Source organism: Telmatherina bonti (assembly GCF_933228915.1).
Source record: "Telmatherina bonti genome assembly, chromosome: 9".
NCBI lineage: Eukaryota > Metazoa > Chordata > Actinopteri > Atheriniformes > Telmatherinidae > Telmatherina > Telmatherina bonti.
Genome location: NC_136627.1, coordinates 14,298,375 through 14,313,471, shown reverse-complemented (window position 1 = coordinate 14,313,471; position 15,097 = coordinate 14,298,375). Strand labels below are relative to the sequence as shown.

The window sequence follows — 15,097 nt, the reverse complement described above, 5'->3', positions numbered from 1 at the left end:
TGTTTTTATCGCAGAGGAAAAGCTTAAACTTTTATCGTGGACCAGTGAACTAACTGTGAAAACCAACGTTGCAGCCCTCAGACAGGTGAGTGTGTAACTCTACGATCAGCTTGACACCAAAGCAGACTTCTCTTACATATTCTCTTCTCGTGCGATTTTACTATTAAACACCACAGAGAAAACATACTTGAGTGTGAACCTGGAAAATTCCTCATAACCATGGTAACACCAGCTAACATTTCCGTTATGTTACTGTAGATAGTTGCATAGTACGTAGCATAATTTATATTAGTATGTTCAGACATATTTATAGTATTTACTGTAATGCTAAATGTATACTTGTATTTATGACCTGCTTCAAGCTCAAAACTTACTACTCATTGGTGGTCTCACGTTATCAGATACATAGAATACGCCCATAATGTGGTATCCCATAAAAACTAAGCATTTAAGCATAAAGGGGACTTGGGGTTGAGTCTACAGCTGGTTATTGACACATAATAATAATTGTTCTCTATCTATCTTCTTTCATTCATAGTAGCTGAAATCACCATTAAGATGTTTCGCATTTGCAATTCATAAAAGATTCTGGGTAGTAAATTTTTTTTTATTAACATTAAGACTGATCAGTACTATGTCAGGAGGTTTTATCATGTCAACTGTAGCTGTTAGAGAGGATCCATTTAGTCCAGTGTCTATTGACTTTCCCATCTGTTACAATTGCTCCCTCGGAGAGGGAGAGAGAAAGAAAGCAAACACTTATTTTCTTTTCATCTGAGCTGCAGCTGATATAGGTAGCATAATAATACACCACAATGTATGCCAGGAGCATGTAAATAATGACTTCTCAAGAGATCAGAACATGTCTAGTCAGTTTCTAGAGAAGATGACTCAGGATGAGTCTACTTTAAAAGTGACTGGGCAAGGTTATTCCTTTTAAAATGCTTTTTATTGTTAATTGTGCACATTTGGAGCAAAGTGCTGAATACAGTGCTTTTAAACCTCACTGGGACAGAAGTGTATAGGTGCATGCTTCTGTTCATTTAGAAAAGTGCACATTGTGAGAGCAACCAGCCTGATAAACATGGTTCCTGCTCATGTTATTGGGACTGACAAATTTCAGCTGAGTGATTTATTCATTTTATCAGATAACTGAGAAAGAATTGTTGTTTTAAATGTTGAACATTGTTGAAAAAGTTATATTTTTGTTTTACAAAAGTTCACTCTTGATTTAGAAGTGGAGAATAGTTGGCTGTATAATGTCTGACAATGGGAGGAATTCAGCGCACTCTGTTCACAGCAGCAATCCTCTCATTTTTACACACATTTACAGAGATATGTGAACTAAACATACTATTGTAGAACCTTTAAGCCAGCATTTAAATTTAGACTGCAAAAATATACATTACAAGTGACTGTATTGTGTATTTTAGTCCAATATTGATTGATTGATTCTGTGTCTAAGTCCTGCTGTTTTCATTACTATAGAACTGCCTCTGTGTTCTTGTACATGAATGAGATGTTTCCTTTCACTTGTTAAGTATAAAAGAAAAAAAAAGCCTAAATAGGTAGTATATCCTGTAAGACATTTGTTAGCTACAGATCACAGACTAGAAAAAAACACATCTGGATGATCTGTCAAACAAGTGCAGAAGTATCCAGAGGGGAGTGAGTCAGAGCTCTTCTCCTTTCTTTTTTTTTAAAGACCTGTTGTTATTACTGGCGGCCCTGAAGCTGTCAGGACTAGTCCTGCTCCTCACTGTCACTCACTGACAACTGCATGTTTTTTTGTGCCCATCCTCTTACAGTTACCAAACCACAGAGTTAATTTGTGTTGAAACTTGTGCTCCATAAATGTATAGCTTCTTTAGGAAAAAGTTTTGCAATGTAGCTTCAGACAATGAACAAATAGAAAATGCTTTTTCTACAGACAACTACAGATAATTAGGATGCTTGGGGGAAAAAAAGAGCCAGAAACTAGGATAAGTTGCTGTTACTTCTTCTTCTGCAGCCAGTTTTCCTTCTATAAATTGTTTTTATTGTATTTTAGCAGGGTTAATAACTGTTTTAGACTACTGCAGGTGCTTAATTTATGTTTACCATTTGAGAATACACATGAATGTCGAAACTGACGTCACAATACCTTGTGGTCAGACCACTTTGGTGTTTGTTTTTAGATAGTCTTGAAGCTCACAAGTTGCTGAACGCTTTGCAACCAGTGCGTTCGGAAAAAGTGAAAGATCTGAAGGGAAGTGCGTGCCAGCAGGTGCATTTTTAAAGGTGTCTGTATGATCCATTAAAGTCAATTAAGGAGCAATTCAGACAAAGAATGTCCTGAAATAGAAATAAAAGAAAAACACAGGGTCTCAGTTAGAGAGAATAATCTTGGCCTTAGTTTATTTCTTTCAGACTGAAACTTGCCAAAGGTGGGGTTGTGGAAGTTGAGTTTGCATCATTCATATATTTGCTCATATTTTGGGCATTCAACTAACTTCTTAACTTTGTGAGCAACAGTTCCCAGACATCTTTTATTTACAGGACTGTAGAACTGTTATACAGACAAGAGCCTTTTCACATTCACTAGTTGTTCCAGCTCCAGATAGTCAATAACCATTTGGCAACATGTCTCAACCCCAGTTCAGAGAAGGTCACAGCTTTACAGTTTTTAGAGTGACACATTGCTGTCGATGGCAAACTCACATCTGTCTTAAATATATTGATATTTCCAACACATTGCAAAACCTGATGCTTCACTGACTAGATTTTTGTCTAACATCCAGGTTTTGTAAAGCTACTTAATGTTCACATGTTTCTAATGAATTATTGGGGGCCTGCTATAAGAGCGATTCAGTGAATTCAGAAAATGTTTGTTTCTCTGCCTCATCCTCTGCACAGGTTCACATTCCTCAGCTAATTGCTGTTAATTGTACTTTCTGGGGAACACTGGGAGCTCTGGTTTGCAGTATTTTATTTAGCAACCTGAGCTGCCCTCAAAGGCAACTGCTCAGACAAACTGGATGGGGAAGTTAACTCTGTTGTAGAGAAAATGTAAACAGACACTTAATGTTTTCTCCCTTCATTGCTTGTGAGAAATAATTAGTTTCTTTTTGTCTAATCTTTGAAGTAATGTAATTAAATTAGCCAAATGTTCATTTCATTTGAAAGCTTGTTGTCTTGAAAAGAAAAGCTCTCCATGGTGGCACACACTTGTCTGCAGTCCAGCCTGCAGTCACAGTAGAGGACAGAGATTGGTGTGATGTCAACACACAGATGGTGCTGAAATGCCCTCGTGCAGTCGTACAGATGGCATTTATTTTAAAACATACTTGTCCAAATAATTTTTCATCCCTTTTGGTCTGGAGGTGGAAGAAAGAACAGAAGATATCAGTGAACTAAACTAATGCAGTGGTCTGTTTGCTCATGTGGAAACACGCGTTCCCTTCCTTATGGTTGCATGTCTTGGATGTCTTTGTCGGTTGTTTGCTTTCCAGACCACAATGTCAAGACTACAATATCACATGTTAAGGGGTTAATCGTAGAATATACAATCAGGAAAACAGAAGGAGATCTTCAAGGTGACTTCTTCTGTCATTGTCCTGCATTTCCTCCCTAGAGAGCAGCCAGTTACAGTGAGTGTTAACATGGATTTTGGAATCATTACCCCAGGGTGAAAAACAGAAAATCTACATTTTCTGGAAGTCCACTTTACAACAATTTGCAATTCCACCTGCTAAATAAAAAGGACAATTCTCCAATGGATTAGTACAGGAGTTTTTCACAGATTAGAGAGCCCACAACATCCTTTCTGATGGTCAATTTTTTGAAAACTAAGTCCTAAGTTAGTGACAATTAGTGGGATGATCATAAATATAGTTGTCTACAAAAAGCAGCATACTTTCTATTCTAATTCATCACCATGTCCTTTTGAGATTTTCAACAAGACTCCTTGCAAAAAGTTTAGCAATTTTGACACAAACCTTTGTCACCATCTATGGAGGGCTGTTTGCAGTTCTGCATCAACCTAATGCAGGTACCAAGAAGAAAGATTTTGCAGTGATAAATGTATTTGGTACCAAGCTACTGCTAATGACTAATGTTATCGTGTGAAACCGTATGACTAAAGGGAGAACATAAACTCTGACGTCCCCTGACCTCCCGTGACAAATCACCTAAAATAAATGATGAAACATGAGGAAAAACTCTTGGAATATACGACTGCACAAGGCACACGGTTGTCTACTGATTTGACTTCTGTGAAGAGTAACAGCAACTAAAACTTTGCAACTCAGCTTGTCCACTGAAGACTAACAAATTAGCTGTGCCCACTGTTTCATATAGCAAGGATCTAACTCAAGAGGGAGCATAAAGTAGTTTTTGAACTATTTCTTTTTTCAAAACATTTTTATGAAGTAAATCTTTATTATTTTCCATTTCTGACAACAAGTATACTATTTACATCATTTGAGCACCATATTTCCTTTTTATATACAGCCCAAATCCCCCACCCCTCCTATATATAGTTCTACTCTATCTAAAAATAAATAAATAATGATAATAATGAAAATAATATGTATTATTATCATTATTATTATCTACATATTCAGACATACATACACACATACATGTACACATACCTACACCCAATATATTGCATATATAAACATGTGAATACCTATGGCCTTGGCTTTTTTCTCCTCCCTCTCGCAGGAAGAGTATGGATGGTCTTTTGTTTAAATGGAAAAAAGCAAGTTGAATGATCCAGTGTAGTCTTTGCCGGTTTCTCCAATAAAAGCCAAATTAGTTACACACTGTACTCTTAAGTCTTGACTTAAAAACTGATAGAGTTCCTGTGTTTTGGAGTTGGTTCCACAGAAGAGGGGCCTGAAAACCTAAGGCCCTATCCATTCGGGTCTCAGATATTCTGGAAACCTCCAGGAGAGCAGTATTTTTGAGAGGGTCTTCGCTGCAGCCTGGAGAATGAGGTGGGGCTGGATATTGATCGGAGTTGGACGTCCAACCCCGCCCCTCAACATTTTGATTGGATTAACCCTCACCCTAACTATAACCCTAACCCTAAACCCACGCCCATTTGACATCCAACCCAATCATTTAACAACCAACCACGCCCATTGGTCGCCAACCCCACCCAATATCCAGCCCTGCTCCAGGCTGCAGCCGGGGGTTATCCGTATTTTTGGAATGGAGTTGACTCTGTGGTTGATATGGTAAAATCAGTACTTTAAAATGACTGGTAACCAGTAGAAGGAGGCTGCTGTTGAAATTTTTATTGGTTTTAGCTGAACCATTAAGAAAAGATGAAAGGATTTAGAAATAAATATTTTGACAGCCTACTATGTTTTTCAGCATTGATTTTGGATAAAAAATTTGGAATCTTGGCAATGATCCTAAAGATAAAAGCAGGGTTTTCATGATCCATGCCTAATGTGGAGAGCAAAAATCAAAATAATATAAGACGAAATACTTACCTCTTAGAACAGAATGTAAATGTCTATCCCCTATTTTACCACAAGATTGATGGGGTTGTTTCTTCAAAAACTTTGGGTGGTTTCCTTTCCCCTGTTGTACCAAGCATTTGTTTGAGTAATCTGCTTAAATGCATTTATTCTTTACATTAAATTCATTGTAGTTTAGATGGTGTATCATTGAAGGCACTCAATTTACAGTGTTGTAAAGATTCATAATACTGGACCTTTTTATTGTTTACGAAGTCCAAATTGTATCAAGTTATTTCTCTGCAACCAAACCATACTCGATACAGGAAGTCAAATACCTTCAACTGTATTGAATCACTTTTGATTACATACTATTAATCAAACCATGATGATGGCTTAATTTTGAAAGCTGAAGCCCACTCCTTGGATTATTTTTTTACTTCCATTTACTAAATGAGGGCGGTGTATTTGCACATTACTTGACCCATTACTTTATATCTTTTGTTTTGCATTCATTAAAATGCACGGATGGATTTTCTCTACCCTTGTTTTCCATTGTTTTGTTCTAAAAGTGGAAACGAATGGTAATAAATCTGCTTCCTCTCCCTGCAAAATTGCAATTTGAAGATATTGATAGATTTGATTACATTAATTGTTTCTCAGATTATTTCTGACCCATTTTTTTTTAAAATTATTTTTATCAGATTGGTGAAGTGGCAGTCTAAAGAGCAAAAGTGTCAGATAGTTGCAAATTTACACCCCTCCCCCAGTTAGGGGAGGGGTATAAAACAAGGATTAATTCCACTATTTGCTGCTGTCAGCCGTCTTTAGGAATCTCTCTTCTTTTACATTAACTGCTTATCCTCCAGCTGGCGATGAAAAGAACCATTACCTCACACAGTAGAGTAGGGATCGGCCATTGGTTTAAGTATTGAGAACCAGATTTTTTGTTATCACTGTTTTGGTGATATGGTGAGATATTGCACATGAATTTTATGAGGCTTATTACACATTACATTAAAGCATGTTTTACTAAGTGGGATTTTTTTACCTTGTGATTAGAGCTAAATTTTCTTACCACATTGATCCACAGAACACGGAAGTGCCGCGGAGTGGTTGTGCCGCGCTTTCGCAGTGCAACCACTAGGAAAAAGGACTGGTTCTGACAGGTGCGCTGCGATGCGTTTCTGAAGCATCCAGAAGAGCCGCCGCTTTCCACTTCTCTAAAATAAGTCAGTCCTATTCTTGCCGCTTGCTGCTTTGATATCATGTCAATCTAGAGCAGAGCAGATCGTTCAGGCAGAAAATCCGTAGATGAAAACCAAAGTAGATCCTGAGGATTTTGCCTATAAAGGCTACATTTTCACTTTGGACGCATGTCAGTCTGAAACATCAACATTACCGGCGGCACCGTCACCAAGCCATTAGGCAGGAGACAGTTTCACTTAATAAATGAGCCGGTGGAAAACACACATTTATCTTGGAAGAGGAAAGCTGCACTGTTTTGTTACCCAAACATTCCTTCTATAAAGAAATTAAGAGCATCATATGAGACACGGTCGAACTGTGCCTGCTTTTATTTGCTGGTTTATTGTTCACTTTAAAGCAGTTTAATAAAGCATTTTAAGTAGTCTTACACTAACTGTGGCACAATGATGCAATCCTCATGTGTACCGCGGCACAGATGTTCTGCTCTGAAACTTTACTGGTGAAATAGGGTGTCGGGTGGAAAGCTCGGCATACCCGCTCCGCAGCACTTCCACAACGCTTCCACATTCAGTGTATTAAAGCATCAGGATAGCAACCAGTGGTAGGGTGGACAAGTTATGGCCAGCTTCTTTGTTATAGAGGCACATTCATGAAAAAATAACACAACAAAGACAGCCTCAGATAATGTGTGGAGGTTCATAAAAAGCCTAAGCAGGAAAACCCAGTCTTTCATCTCCCCAGCCATTTTGTCTAGCTCATCTGGGTGGATCTTAAGACTTTTCCAGGACAGCCTAGATGTAGTTCCATCAGTGTGTCCAGGGTCTTTTATAGGGTCTCCTCCTAGTGGGAAGGTCCCAGAACACCAAGCTCCAAGCTAGATCTCCAAGCCACCTCATCTGGCTCTTCTTTATTCAGAGGAGCAGCAGCTTTGCTCTGGATGACAGGGCTTCTCATCTCTATGGGAGAGTCCAGTAACCCTGCAGAGAAAAACCATAGACTGTATATAAAAGAGCTGAAATGATGCTCATTGGGTGGCTCCCACTGTCGCCATCTTGGCAGCATCACATGTGCAGTCTTTCCCAGAAAACACAAAAATGGGCAAAGAGGTAGAGCTGAGAGGGGGTCTGTGAGCATGGGGGCTGATGATTGACATCTATTAAACTCTGACCTGCCTGTAGCTAAAAGCTAACTGAGCTAACTGAAGCTACTGAAGCTAACAAGAGCTAACCAGCTAACAGAGGCAGGCGGGCTAAAGCTAAGTCACACCAGCTAAAAACTGCATTTGTGCTACATTCTGCCTTCTTGCAGTGAAATATCTGGTATCTGTCAATCAAAAGGTCTCACTTAAATCAAAGATACTTTAATTATTCCAGAGGGGAAATTCCAGCTAAATTCCAGAGAAATTACTTCTATAAAAAATTCACTGCCCCCACAAATGCCATTAATAGCTGACTTATTAAACCTAAAATGCTATTTTTGGAGAAGGTTGTAAACATGTTTATTTCCACTGAGAAGTTGGCCTTTTTAACATGGGGAATTTGCTATGGTTTGAAACCCCTAGCGCAGGGGCGTCAAACTCAAATGTACAGTGGGCCAAAATTTAAAATTGGACAAATGTGCAGACCAACATTGATATTTATTGAAAAAAATCGTCAAAATATGACCGTGAACCTTATTTAACCTCGGTGGCAAAATCACGTGTGATCAGCTACTGTGTTTCCGCTCAGGCTCTCATTTGAAAATGGTTGTTTTTTTTTCTGGGCTCACAAACTTTCATCATACACTTTTCCACAAACTCTCTATGATCGAAGGGGCAGGCTTACTTTGCCATATATGATGCAATAGTTTCAAGTTGCTATGACTACTGTCTACAGAGAAGAAGGTCCTGTCCTGATTGATGCACCAAACCACCACCGGGCTTGTAAAATTGCAGCACATGTGCCGTATAATACTGGCGGTCCAGCTCTAGTAGTCATTTAGTACTGCCTTGTGAGCCAAATACAATCACACAGTGGGCCAAAATTGGCCCGCGGGCCAGAGTTTTTGTCACTTCCGCATAGGCTTCACTTTTAACCGCCAGAGGTTGCAGCTTGGAGAAAACTCATTTTTGGCTTCTTGTATTTGTGATCTCATTCTTTCGGTCACGACTCACATCTTGTGACCATAGCTGGGGGCAGGAACATATAGATTTACCTGTATATCAAAGGCTTTGCCTTTTGGCTGAGCTCCTTATTTACCACACATAATACTGATGCAGTATGGCAGACTTCATAACTGCAGTCTGCTTGGCGATCTCCCACTCCAATCTTTTCTCGTGAAAATGACTTGATACTTCCTTGCAACGACTGGATATGAATAAACATGCTTCTCAGTTTATTAGTTATCAACATGTTCATTTCTTTAAAAAATAAAACAATAGTAAGAATATGTTTGTGACTAGATTTCTTATTCTAAGAAAGTCTTATTTGTACATTGTCTCCTTAAATAGGAGAAAAGCTTACAAGTGATTCAAATTTGAAATGATCATTTTGTCTTCCACAGCTAAGACATTTTCAGTTGATTTTATACGCATTTAAATTGAAAAAATATTTCCCTGGTTTTAAAGCTTTTGTCTCAAAGAGTTAAAAAAAACCAAAACCCTGGTGTTTTCTGGAGCAGATCTCACATCCATTACAAGTGTGTTGGCTGTCACTTAAACAGCCAGTTGTGTCATTTTAGATTTGAGGTGAGATATAACATGATAAAAGACTGTACTGTGTGGACTGTCGGTTGTGGGCCTTACAGTAAACTCACAGCCATGTATCACACCCAATCTGTAATTGACATTTTTCCCTCCTTGTTTCTAAGTGAAAAAAAAAAAAAAACACATGCATGTTAATGGTTGTTATGCTTCTCACTGCTTTGTTTAATTCTTGTTGCCATGAGACAAAGAATGATGAGTTTTCTGGGAAACTGAAAATTTTAAGGCATGTTCTAACTAGCCAAGTGTTTATGACATAAACTATGCATGTGCCTTACCACGACAAAGTTTAATAGTCCTTTGAATAAATTATAGGTTATAATCAACCATTTTTTTTAATGCTTGGATTGAAGTTTTTCTTTCGTAGTAAACGTAACCATTGATATTTATCCATTTTTAAATTTATTGCTGTCTGTATTATTAATCTCTGAGCCTTTTAAGAAATGTTTACATATAGTAATAACTGCAAGCTGCCAGTTTTTAACAGTGATAAATTAAAAAGTTTGGGATTTGACGTTTCAAACAGTGGTTTGTTATGACATGCACTAAATCTATTTTGGTGTTTTTAAAGTTTGCCAAGACTTTACTGTAAAACCTCTTGGTATCTACTGGCTGAAGTTCAACAGCCCTGATATTACGCTGTCCCTGAATGTTATAATGGGCTTTATCACCCATGTGTCACTAATCACATCTCTCTAAGGAATCTTTTGACGCCATGTGGTTCATCCAAGTCTCCATAGTGCTCATTTCATGTTTATTCTGTCAGTAAGACATTTAATTAGAATTTGGTAGAGATCAAAGGCATAATTATACAGAGAAGCTTCTTTTGCATCAATTAAAGATAAATGTAGCAAAGATAAAACTGCTTCTTTTTTACATGAATCTTGAATCAACCCAAAATTTCAAAACTTTCTAATAACAAACAAAAATCCATGTTAGAAGTAAGAAATTGATATTTTAGACCCATTTTTCTACAACACAAGTATTTGAAGCAGTGTGCCAGTACTGTATTTCTCCAGGGTAGAAAACCTTTAATAATCTTTTATGAGCCAACCCTCAGTCTGGCAGTTTTCTGCTGCTTGTCCTCTTCTTCTGTTTTGTGGAAAGAACAAATTTTCTGATGGAAACTGCTGAAGCATTTCCTCTATCACTGACTGCTTTCGCTCTATGTGCTTTGGATTTTGAGGAAATGAAGCAGCAGAAAAGACAAATGCTGTTTAGAAGCACTTATACACTCCTCATCTTCCCTTGTTATTTGCCCAAAATCAGACACCTTTTTGCTGAAATGACTGAAGGTTGCTTCCCTTGTGCTGGAAAGTTTTGATCACTTGTTGACTCCAATTGTGTAATCTTAGTCATAAAAGAGGTAGATGATATGAAAAAGACCGGCTTGACAAGACATGATAAGAATGGATATTGACAGCTAAACACAAGGAAAGCAATTGTTTAACTTTTTTTTAAAAGTTGTTTAAATTGTTGTTTCAACATTTGTGGCTCATTTGTTGTGTCTGTGAGATAGTGAGTAATGAAACAGTCCCACACTGCCCACACTACTGATGGTGCTCACACTTCTGTACATACTGTGTTCAGATATAAGTCCCTCTTGTTGGCAAACTACACAACTGCAAATTCAGTGATGTATTTAAATTGTCCTTGTACCGAACTTTATATCTCATGCCTTAGGTATATAGCTTAAATTTGCCTAGCGGAGTCTTTGCACTTTAAGATTTTCTCCACTAGGTCGTATTTTGCTAATGACTTTTTGGTGAGACATTGTGCAGATAAAAGGATTAATTTGCAGTGATTATCCTTGTATCCTAATTCATTTTGAAGGAAGGATGGAGCTTATTAACCAAGAAATACAAAATGTATGAGTCTCCAATTCACTGTAGCATCAGTGCTGCTCTGCTTAATTATGATACCATCTCACATCAAATACTGTAGGTGGAATTAAAGAACCTTTGATGTTCAGCTCAACTGAAATGAAGTGATATTTTTGTAACATTTCCATGACTGGAGCTTTTTGGATGTGAACAAGTGGCAGCATTGACCACACTTTGAGGTGCATCCACAAATTTGAACTTTCATAATGTTTGAAGGAAGCTGATCAACAGGGATTACTCATTTATATTTTTCATTTTGATTTCTTTTTTATTTTCAGGTTTCAACTCCGTAATGCTTCAACCAAGCTGAGACCAAGAAAACCAAGAAAAATGGAAACATATTAAAAGTTGACTTTTTTTTTTTCAAAATCTGAGGCCTTGAAAGTAATGCCAGATCAAAGGCCAGTAACACCGTGTAATAGAAATAACCTTTTCTTTTAATTTTCTTCTTTGAAAATATTTTTGGGTCATGCATTAGCCAGGTAACTTAGACTTTTGATAAAGCAAAGAAACATAAATCACATTTGTTACCATTTGTTGTCAAAGTCCTTGAATCTCACCATAAACATGCAGAGGAACAAAAGCAGAGCATGTTCATACGTTTTCATCTAAAATGGCTACAAAAAGCATTTGTTTGAACTGAGGCTGCACGATTCATTCAAATAATTTTAAAATTATCAGGATACCACAATAAACAAATGCTTGCCCAGCATGTCCCATGATTCTGTTAATATTGCCTTGTTCATGTGGTGCCACTTTCTGCAGTAAATCCATTGGAATTAACTGATTCATTTGCATTTCTTGACATGAACAAACATGTCGTATCAGTTGTAATTTTCCTCCGCTCTTGGCACGCAATCGTGATGATCCTAACGTTTTTAGCAGATGAAAATATCCCTTTAGTTAGATGTGTAACAGAAGACAATATTTATGTGGGAGAAAGAGATTTTATCAACATCATATGACGGCAGTAAAACAGGTCAAGGTCTGGTCAGATTATAACTCCATTGGGCTGCTCTGTAACTACACTGCTTATTTATGGTGGCTGCGTAAAGAACATGATGTGTTGCAGTATATTAGTGCAACACACTGTGAGTGATTGATGAACACACCTGTGCCATTGTTTTTAAACAGCAGTTGGTTGTCAGAAGTCTGCATTCATTTGATCTACTCCTGGTTGTGGTAGTTTTTTTACTTTTTATTTTTCCAAAAGGCACAAGCAGGAGGTTATTTATTACAGCTATATGGTACTAACCATTTATCTATAAAACGAGATGGCAATGAAATAATTCTGATGTTTTCTCTCTATTGCCCAAACTGGTTTTCCTGTATAAACACATCTTACTTTTTAACAGCTGATATAGTTCCTCTTAGCATGTAGTTGTTATTCCTTCCAATTTTAGGATAGTCATTCATAGATTGTTTCCTTGATGACGTTCCTGTTGTTTTGTATTATAAGTTATTCAGAAAATGTATTAGGTCTTATTTATTTATTTATGTATTTATTTAAAACCCATTAGACAAAAGACATCAAGAGCTTTTTATAGTCCTACTGTGGAGAGCAGCGGTCATTATACCCTCGAGTTAGGCCCATCCTCCTCAGAGCAGTTTTACCAATAACAGGAAACATGGCCACGGCTGCAGATGCTAATTAGCAGCTGTGCAGAACCTGAGCCATCCTGATTATAGCACAAAGAGTGCACACACGTGCAGAATTTCTCTGAAATGTCAGCTATAACTAGGCCACTTGTTCCCTTTGGATTACAGACCGAAAACTTAAACCAAAGGGCCATATTAGTCAAATGCTAACAGGAAACATGTTTGTAAATATTTTTTTCATCCATTATAGCACTGGTGTTTTCACAACTCAAGACTTGCAGTAAACAACGTATTGAAAGTGAGATTGTTCTGCTGCATTACAACAGGCTCCATCATGTCCTTAGAAAGGGATGTAGAGTTGGAATAACTGTGAGTCATATTGGAGTATTATTGTTGTAACTGATTACAGGGTTTCTGTGCTGGATATGCTGGAGCGTAGAGGGAGAACTAAGTTATAGCATATTATTCACAACACAGCCTCATACCTCTTATGTCATTCAATATCATTACATTAGGCAGGAGTGGGAAGCATGATTTTTTTTGTCTTCATATGTTTTAGTTGTGCAGAACTGAATGCCTTCCTGATACTGATCACTGCCAGGCAAAAATTACATTATAAGTGTTAAATGGTGCAAAAACACCACACCTTCTTTATTAAAGAACAGCCTTGGACAAGGTAGTGCAGAGAACAGGAAGTCCTGGAAAGAATGTATGCCCTCATTGCAGAAGATAATTAATAATGTTTTTTAATTGCTTGGCTAGTAGTCATGCACAACTGAAGTCATTGGGTTTTTCACTGCAAGATGAAGCTTACTAAAATGTCACTGTTGCACTGCCTCGTGTTTGTACAGGCTTTTATGAATCTGACAAAAGGGAGTTCTTTTGGCCTAGACATGCTCTGACTAGATGATTTATTCATGCTCGCTCTAATTTAATGTGATGTTCAATAGAACATCCTTTTTCAGAAACTCTTCTCAAGATAATTTTTCTCCTTCATTCCTTGGTCAAATTGACAAATGGCCTTTACAGTCTCACTTGTTATTTATTATTTAGAACAGGGTCTCAGAAACAAGGTCTTGATTTTACGCTGGGGTTTTTCAAGATGACAAATGCTTTCTCAGACTGCAACACATGCAACAGCACTTATTATGCCATGAATTGTCAAGTTGTCACCCAGTTTGTAACTTCTGTGTTTGCTTCCAGGAGACTTTGAAGCCAGTGGGATGACAGCTCTGGCTCTGGCTGCAGGACAGACTGAAGGAGCATGGTAAAACACCAACCCCTCCAAGTCTACGAGCGGCAGCTGTGTTTGTCATGTATCACTGGGATCTATGGTTGCCGATGGAAACGCTATCAGCGTTCACACGATGACACTACTAAGGTGAGAAAGTGGTTGAAGCACCTTTTGTGAGTGTTCCACTCCAATTAGAAAAACCGTATTTACTCTCAGTCGGTTTAAAAAAGAGAAATTAAACACTTTTTCACAGAAAAGATGGTGGCCTGTGTTGCATTTTATCCACTAGACAATTTTTCTCTTGAGGAAAACCCCATTTTCTGTGGTTTGGTGTCCGGCTACATGGAAATGATAATGCAACAAAGGCTAGGAGAACAGCAGATGAAACTGAAGCCATCTCTGCTTTCTACTGATTATCTAGCAAGATAATTAGAAGCTGCATACACCCTCATTTGTGTGCATGGCTGCACAGCAGATTCACAATGAATGGACTTGATCATCTGGTTGTGTAAGGAGTGCAAATTATTTTGTCTAGGACAATTTTCACAATAAATAGACAGCTGTCCTGACACTGATTGATGTGAGTAGAATTTAGCTTTTTTAATACTAATTTTTGGTGAAAACAGATTTTCTTTACATTTTATGTCTGTATAACAAGTGGTTTCAGTAACTTCAAATTTGATATTGCAGCACTTTTTATTCTATACCTGTATTTTTAATGGGAATATGCTACTATATTGTTTGTTCCCCAACACTTAACTTGAAATGATTTGCTCTTGTGTTCATTCAGTAACCTTGATCTTTATATTGCACCATTGTTTCTACTCACTAGCCATCTTTTACATTCTTCACTTTCATCATTTTTCTAAGTTTCTCTTTTGCGAAATGTAGTTAGTATAAAGCTATAAGCCTGCTAGTAGAAAATACTGCAAGTGTTCCTACAAGGAATAGAGTAATCATACCTTATCCCTTGTTTAAG

At 37.6% G+C, this 15,097-nt stretch overlaps 1 protein-coding gene across 1 annotated transcript in view; it reads left to right on the top strand.

The window, feature by feature from the left end:
- Window positions 1-15,097, top strand: part of gdpd5b (glycerophosphodiester phosphodiesterase domain containing 5b) — a gene marked incomplete at its 3' end in the record, with an annotated part of 40,841 nt that continues 25,744 nt past the window's right edge. The window contains exons 1-2 of the mRNA XM_079246352.1: window positions 1-85; window positions 14,088-14,265. Of these exons, the coding sequence (XP_079102478.1) occupies window positions 14,149-14,265 (117 nt within the window). The 5' untranslated portion in view covers window positions 1-85; window positions 14,088-14,148. The remainder of the gene's footprint in view (window positions 86-14,087; window positions 14,266-15,097) is intronic.